Here is an 8356-nt window from a genome sequence, read left to right on the forward strand (position 1 = left end):
TTGTATTTTTTTTGTATTTTTTTTTTTTATTTTTATGTCATTTAGGATTGTTTATCTCCAGAAACTAAATGTAAATAGCAAAGCCACTTAGCTTTAACTAGCCCCACTGTTAAAAATCCTCACCACTCATTTTTAAATGCTTGTGTGGAAAATCAAATGCTTTTTTTGATGGGGTCTCTTGAGGGTCAACGCTGTTCTGTGATGAAAGGTGTAGAACAACCTGTGCATTCATGCTTTCAATCTCTGGCATGAGAAAAAAGACTAAACGACTGCATATTTACTCTTCTTCAGGCTTCAGCACCTGCAGACCCTCCTATTAGTCTCTCTGCCCTCAGCAAAACACCCATTTAGTGCAACAAGAACCCTGCAAGTTAATGCCAGAGCATATTGGTTTTTGTATCGCGAATATAGTGCAGTGTAGTGAATAAAAATTTGAGCTGGTGAGGACTGAGCCATGGCCATTGTCCTCAAGTTGCTTCAGATACATCTTATACCTGAGTCTTGTCTTGCACAGCTTTACCTTTTTTGTTCATGTTTTTTGGTTGTACTGTAGGTGTAGCAATGCCAGACTCCATTCAGCCAGTAGTAGGGTTATTTGTTCCAGAAAGTCCCTCATTTACAGTACCAGTTCAGTCTGTCTAGTTCTGTTTTGAGTTTATATTTTGTATTTTATTTATTGCTATTTATTTTTTTAAATATGCAATATTTCATGCATAAATATAGCATATATAAAAATGCATAGCTAAAAATAAGAATTGAGTGTTTTGTGATGGGGCTAGTGAAAATAGCATGGCAAGTATGGTTGAAATGTTGAAATTGATTTTTTTTAAATATCAAAATATTAAAAGTGGACCAAAAGTTCATATTAAAGATATTTTTATACTTTAGCACCCATGTGCCTGTGGTTGCTCAGTCTTTTGAGTCTGATACAAGAATTTCTGGTATGTTTTAAGAGCCAGGTCAAGGTGGGAATACATCTGTCATGTTTGAACTGCTGAGGCCAGGTAAGGCAATTCCTGCTGTTTTGACCCAACTCCGAGTACCTAAGCTAGGAATTCTAGGAACCAGTGTATATTTGAGATGATGTGTGTGCATTTGTGCTCTAAATTATTCACATCGCACTGATGTGGAGTGATTTGTGTGTGCACACTTGAAGGCCTTGAACCTTGTGCCATGACCCTAGTGGTCAGTTTAACCACTGCATTTTGTGGTTATCGAAGCTCCTGTATGGCTTCACCATAGATTCGTCTTGGACGAAACTTGGAGTTCTGTATGAGTGCCTTCAAATCCCTTTGAGGTTCCACACTTCTGCCTCTCCTTCTGATTTCAGCCCAATCCACTATCTTTTTCTAAGCATCAGCTTTTCACTCTCTTACTGTGGGGGCAAATGCCAGCCAATGCTCCACAAAGTGCCTGTGGCTTTGAGAAATGAAGGTGTGTTGCCCAGGCCCTTTGAAAGAGGTTTTCTTTCAACATGGTCCCTCCCAAAAACAGCACATCAGTTGTGGGCAAATATTCTGCTGGATCCAGCGGACGCCAGCACTTCAAAGCACTGAAAACTTCCTGAGAAGAACCTCAGGAGAGGTTAAATCCAGGTTAAATCCAGTTGGGCTGCCGTCTACTTTAATGACTTTCCTTTCCCATAAAGTTGCTTCTGCACTTCAAGCATCAGGAAATTCCTTAAGTCTTAACCTAAATATACCATAACATTTTCAGTCCTCACTGAGGATGTCGTGTTTAGGTTCTGCACATCTCATTCTGGTTGACCTATAGTGGGAATTTTGAGCGTGGCCCCGGGGTCACTGCTGGTCATTGTGATGTTGCAAATACGAGCTGAATAAAGACTTAATCCAGCCAATCAAATGAATGCTTTTTGTCACCTGAGGGTGATTATGGGATAAGGTTGGCTAAGTTTGAACTCCAGACAGGAGGAAGAATAAGGAAGTGTCTACTCGGGCAGAACCACAGACACCTGCTGGGGTCCTAATTCACTTGCCAAGGGCTGAATTAATTCCATCGTGTCTTAATTAAGGCTTGGAGAGAGACTGGCACCAGAGATGCTTTCAGATAATCTTCTGGACAAGGGATTTTCAAACTTTTTGATGTTAAGTAATGTTCCCCCTTTTCTAAAATAAAAAGGCAGCTATATATTTGCTTGTATAAAAGCAATTTATACCATGTGAGTATAGCAATATTAAAAGTGGTATTGTACAGATAACAAAGTTAAATAATTGTTTGCATAACTGACTTTCACATTGTCATTGTACTAAACATTTTATATCGTTCTATCTTTCTTTAACATTTATTTTCTAAATATTTGTACATAAAATTATATGCAGATTTGTTTCCTCCTTACCTTTAAAAACTAGTGCTGACAGTATAAAGTCATTGCAAATAATCTCATGATTTCTGACCAGTCTTTAGAAAGTCAAATGAAATAGTATTATCAGATGTTGAATTTGAAAGTAAATAAAGAAAAAAACTCTGTTCTAGATTAATTTCTCCATGAGTGTTTCCACACTGAAGCATGTTATGATCCTCCTCTTATCAAATTAATGTTTTTCTTTTTCTTTTATATTGTTTATAATAAAATATTGTGTTTTTAGAATCATTACTTAATTCTTTATATTGTGTTTGTTATTTAAGGGTCTTCTAGTTAATTTTATCTGCCAACTCCTGTATCATTGACTGTTCCTGCTGAGTTAATAGAGCCTTAAAGGTGGGGTAAGCCATTTCTGGTAGCCAATGTTGACATTTGAAATCACCAAAACAAACACGCCCCTACCCCAAAAGGGTCTCGCCCCTATTTTGATAACTATGCCCCACACATACATACGTACGCAACCCAGGCAACGATTAGTTCTGTGAAACAAAGCAAAACCAATGTTACACCGTGTCTACACCGGACGCGAGTGGCGCGGCGCGACAAAATACTATAGAACTCATTATAATCAGTGATGCTGTCTACACCATATAGATAAACGTATATACATATCTATGGTCTACACTGGATGCGGCGCGGCACAACATGACAAATCCCCGACAGAAAACTGCTGCTGCGTTCTATTCATGACGTATTGACACAAATTTCAAATGATTTTCAACGGTCGCTTTGTCGCGTCCAGTGTACTACAGACTTTAGCTGTTGCGGCACAGACACGGTGTTACTCACCTATCGAGAAGAAACAACGCAACCTCAGAGTCCGATCGCAGGCTTTCCGCTCCTTGAGTTCTCTCCAGCGCTGGAAAGCTGATCAGATATTTACATGGGTCCTACTTCTTGCCTTAAGCGTTTAATCTCTCTCTCTTTCGCTGCATAAAGAATGGTTATCTTACATTGGCATTTTTTAAGGTAAATCAATGCCTGCCTTATTTTCTAGTCAATATATATCCTCACTCTTAAATTATTTGTAACCATATGTGCATTACTATTTAGCTCTGAACAAATACTTTAATCTACAATCAAAATTTTAATTAGCAATGCTGTTACTATTTTTTTTCTTTTTCTTTTTTCTTTTCCTTTCTTTTCTTTTTTTTTAATTGATTGAAAGGTCATTATGTGCTATTTGTTTCCGTCATCCCTAAGGCTCGTCTTGTCAGCTGTGGGCTTGTGATCGTATCACATATACCTGTATGTGTGCGTGACTTTAAAATCAGACCACTGTTATTCACGGTGTCCTAAAGAGCAGGTGGTTGTGGTTTTTACTTGTATTCGATGATCTGATTCCTGGTGTAGGCAAGGACTATCTGCCCGCACAGCTAGTGAAACTCAATCTCAGAAAGTTCTTCATTAATGTCCAGTGAGTCACAGTAGTGACCTAGAGTCTCAAAAGTGCATAGCGGACGTCTGTACAGCATGGAAATGGAATGAAGCTTTATCACAGCCTTAACATCAGTCATCACGGATGGCCAGCCCAGTCTGTATACTGTACAGTATCTCACTTTTTCCTTTGCTGTGTATTTATCTTTCTTTAACAAAGTTATGGTAATGATTTATACGTTGGTTGTAGTATGTATCGTGGTAGACTGGGCAGTAAAAGGTTATTGCTGTGTTGTGTTTGAAAATATTGTACCACCTACACTAACAACTGCGTTAAAACACAATTGTTGAAGCAGCCATGCCATTCTACCTTGCTTGTACAAGTCCTTAACCTGTTTTCTCATGATTTGTGTTTCACTGGACTTGAGTGCTGTACTAGGTGAGATACCAAGTAAGTTTACTATTTCAGAAAAGCCATACTTATGAAGATGGCTATGTGATGCAAACATCCAATTTAGTTTGCAAATGCACTATGGCAAAAGCGTTAGTCATAGGTCATAACAAGGAACTGCGTGAGAATAATTAATTGACATTCTGCCCCTTTAATCATAATTTGTGTGAGAAGGAGTAAAAGTTGTCGGTGTGTAATTTTAGCCGGATACTGCAGTGAACAGTATGTATAGCTGGTGTTTTTTTTTGTATTTATTTATTTATTATTTTTTGTAAAAATGTTATTAGAGGCACATTTTACCAATCAGCCTATGTTGGGAAAGAGAGCAATATACAGTGGGTACGGAAAGTATTCAGACCCCCTTAAATTTTTCGTGTAACACTGAGGGATGTTTTTACAGAGTTGAAAATGTCTATAATAACATTTTCCCAGCAGCAAAGATCAAAGTGGCAGCTCTTTAAACCTTAAATGTAATTTAATTAGCTATGGAAACAGTACGTGAACATTTCATGTCATTTCATAATGTTGTGAATAATGAGTGACGCAATGAATTGGAATATTTCAGAATGCGCCATAAAGTGTCTTTCCCATTTCGGAAAGTTTGCTTTGAAGCCGTTTCGGAATGTTTTCAGTGGAAAATTCACAAACCATTATTCCACTTGTGTGTTAAAATACAGCTTTATAGCATTTTATTTACATAGTTTACTCAGACTATTGGAAAATACAAGGTATTTTGAGAGCAGAGATATTGTCAAAGTTCACATGCCCACACAAGGCCTAGGCTGGTGAGGGCATGGGGTTCAACGCTGCTTGAACTGACTTAAGTCTTCTGGGACCCAATGCACCTGGTGCATCCTGGATAATTAAGTTGCAGCTATGAAGAGAGTGCAAGAGCTTTCTGAGGATCAGGTTTCATTATACTATCTTCTCGCCCCTCCAGATCTCTCCAATGCATGAGGCAGAGCCTCAATAACACTCAACTGCTGAATATATGGTTGCATGAATGCGTGTGAATGGTGATACTGTTGCAGGTTTAATTTGGTTTTATAGTGTCACTTAATGTTATTTGTTCAACTTCTGTCTAACAAACGCTTTTTTTCTCTCTTATTGTAGATGTGGACCTGTCGATATGCAAGCACGCTGGGCCGTCATGCTGTACGCGAAGAATGGAAGAGAGCTATAGAGCAGCGGTCCTGAGAGACACCACCCAGAACATCAGATCATACAGCTTTGAGCTGAAATATCTAATTTCTGCACATGCTGCCGCCTTCCAGGGTACACGGATGCATGCATGGATGGGAGATTAGATGGATGGTAGATGAATGGATAAGATAAGTGAAATGGATGGATGGATAAAGGAATGGACTGATGGATAAAGGGATGGGTTTATATGGATAAAGAAACATAAGCTCATTGGAAAGGCTGCCTCTGCCATTCATTTTTGTAGAACTCCAAAAATGTACCCATACATACAATTCTGTACAGTTTCCAGCTGAAATGGCCACTAGTAGCAGTAAAACGCCAACTACTTTTATTAATTTTCACACAAATTCTGATTACGGGCCAGGTTATTTACTAATAAAGACATATTTCTCAATGGTTCTTTGCACAATACTATGTTATGACCTTTTAACATAGTGCATGATTTGTAAACTAATACATTTTGACATTTGCTTGAGTGCTCTGGCACAAGTTCCATGATACATGAGTCACGGTAAAAGAGCACAAAAACGTGAAGCAAGCTAAAATGGCATGATCACTTCAATATATATGCATTTGCTTTTGTTCATCTGTTTCTGATGCTTTCATCACCACTTATTGGACATTTCACTTTGAAAGAGTTGCAAGATGTGCAAGAAGCAATGTAACATAATTTTGCCGAAATGCTGCCACTTGCACGTTTTTCCAATGAGTCTGGGTTGGGATGGATGGCAAATTTATGGCTTGGCTATTTCTATGTACCTGTCTTTGTTGCCCGTAGTTTGACTTGTTTAATTGGTAGAAATGTCATAGTGTTTTTTTCCAATGTGGTTTGGCATCCTGTGATTGGTAGAGCTGCTTTAGAGTTTCATCTTTGGCGCTGGTTGCCTGTGAACAGGATGCATCTTCTCATCATATTGATTAAAGCCCCAGATGTGTTTTTTAGGAAAGTATGAACTAGCTGCAAACATTCAGAAGCATTTAGTCTTAATTATGCTTGATTATGTTCTATGAAGTCTAGTTATATGAGGTTTGGTTGGGTTTACTGCATTAATTCCTTAGAAGGGAAATTTAGAGTACTTGCCCACACTCTCTCGAACCCAGTGGCCAAACCATAATCGGCAGTGGAGCTTTAAAGAATCTCAGTCATATGCAGCCTTGTGTGTGTTTTGGCAGAGAGCACCGGTTGTTATTAAGGTCTTCTGTCAGTTCATTCATGAGTATCAAGCCTTGGTGTGAATGAATGAGCTCTCACATACACTATTTCAGTCCTGCACTCACGATACGCTCATTTTAACACGATCTGCGGCCACAGACATGGACACATATTGCCACACATACTGCATCTCACAAACAGGGTTCAAACCACATACATAGTTTTCGGTTATGCTCTTCAATCATGCCTTTGTCTTTCCCAGACCATTTTCTTTTGGCATCCACAAGACAACGCAGATTGTTCATTGCATTCCAGTAAAGTACTTCTAATGTTTGTGTCTCGGATGTGGAGATATGCGCAGAATGTTTCACGTCAACAGGTCACATGCAGTAATCAGGAATGTTCAAACAATAGAGCTGATTGCCTTTTAAGGCTGCTGGTGTGTGTGTGGTGTCTGTGTTTTGAAATCTATAGTCTTTGTAGTGATTTATAGATTCTCCACCATTGTTCTTGAGGTTAGTGAGGATGATTGGTTGTGCCTAATATATAGTAAATATTAGTACAAAGACATTTAGGAGGATCCATCCTATGGAGGATTCGTTGTTTAATTTTTGGATAGAAATAACTTGAATTAGTGCTCTAGCCTAATCCTGACTAATCAGGTTCAATATGACGGGAAATCCGTACATTCTTACATGTTTATATCATGTCAATAAACAAACTTTACTAGTGTTGTCAATATACTGGAATTTCAAGATACTGGAACTTCAATGGAATACCTTGAAAAATATAGATATTCAATACAACTTTTGATACCACAGGGACATTAAAGTGCACTTAAATCTCTTAAAAAAATAGCCAAACTATTTGGGAAACACACACACATTCTCTGTGTGTGTAAAAATATATACATATATAATTTTAATAGTTATTTATCATAAACTTAATGTTTATTATTATTATTACCTCTGAGACACCAACTATACTGTAAAAAAATATTAAAAAGTATTTACAATTTAATTATTTAATTAGGTGTTAATTACTTTAGTTTATGCTATAGTAGCCTAGGAAAAATAAAGTACTTGTGTCTTAATTTCTTCACTTGCAAGAGTTAAACCCTCAAGCTTTACTTTTGGCAGAAAACTGCAGGAAGACCTTTATGTTTAGGTGGCAACAGGTTTACAAACGCTTCTCACCACAAATCTAGTGAAATGTTATAAACTTGTTGGAAAATTGTTGGAGATTATGCGAATGTGGAAAATAAAGGGCATGCATGTTAAACTAACAGCACATGCAGAGATTTAGCATTTACTGTGAACTGAGTGGCTCTGAGACGTTAAACTCTGGATCATGAGATGGTCGCCAAAATATTAACATTCTGAGTCATCATTTACTAGGGTTGGGTACCGAAACCCGGTGCCAATATGGCACCGGTACCTATGTAACCGGTATGTACTCGTACCGAATCAGAACGCAGATTTCGGTGCCTCATTTCGGTGCCACTTAAATGCCTGAGCGATCGATTGAAATATTTGTCCTGGTTCTCCGATATGGGCGTAAGAAGCATGGGCGTCGCTAGGCCATTTTTAGCGGGGCTCCATAAACTGTACTAAAATTCGTGATCGCCTCAGAAATTCCGCTTATCATCAATCACAACTCCAAGGTTTCTAGCTGTTTTTGAAGAAGTTATGGTTGATGAGCCTAACTGGATGGTGAAATTTTGATAAAGTGATGGGTTTGTTGAAACCACAAGCAGTTCTGTCTTAGCCAGGTTGAGTTGAAGGTGATG

At 38.2% G+C, this 8356-nt stretch overlaps 1 protein-coding gene across 4 annotated transcripts in view; it reads left to right on the forward strand.

Moving 5' to 3' along the window:
• Window positions 1-8356, forward strand: part of LOC107671592 (glypican-5-like) — a 125808-nt gene that overhangs the window by 5570 nt on the left and 111882 nt on the right. For all 4 annotated transcript variants that reach the window (XR_001632222.1, XM_016464506.1, XM_016464505.1 and 1 more), the window contains exon 2: window positions 5325-5486. Coding sequence is in view for 3 of the 4 variants with exons in the window: in XM_016464506.1 (XP_016319992.1) it covers window positions 5325-5486 (162 nt within the window). In the remaining variant the exon portion in view is untranslated. The remainder of the gene's footprint in view (window positions 1-5324; window positions 5487-8356) is intronic.

The sequence above is a fragment of the Sinocyclocheilus anshuiensis genome, unplaced genomic scaffold (genome assembly GCF_001515605.1).
Source record: "Sinocyclocheilus anshuiensis isolate Anshui unplaced genomic scaffold, SAMN03320099.WGS_v1.1 scaffold1149, whole genome shotgun sequence".
NCBI classification, from domain to species: domain Eukaryota; kingdom Metazoa; phylum Chordata; class Actinopteri; order Cypriniformes; family Cyprinidae; genus Sinocyclocheilus; species Sinocyclocheilus anshuiensis.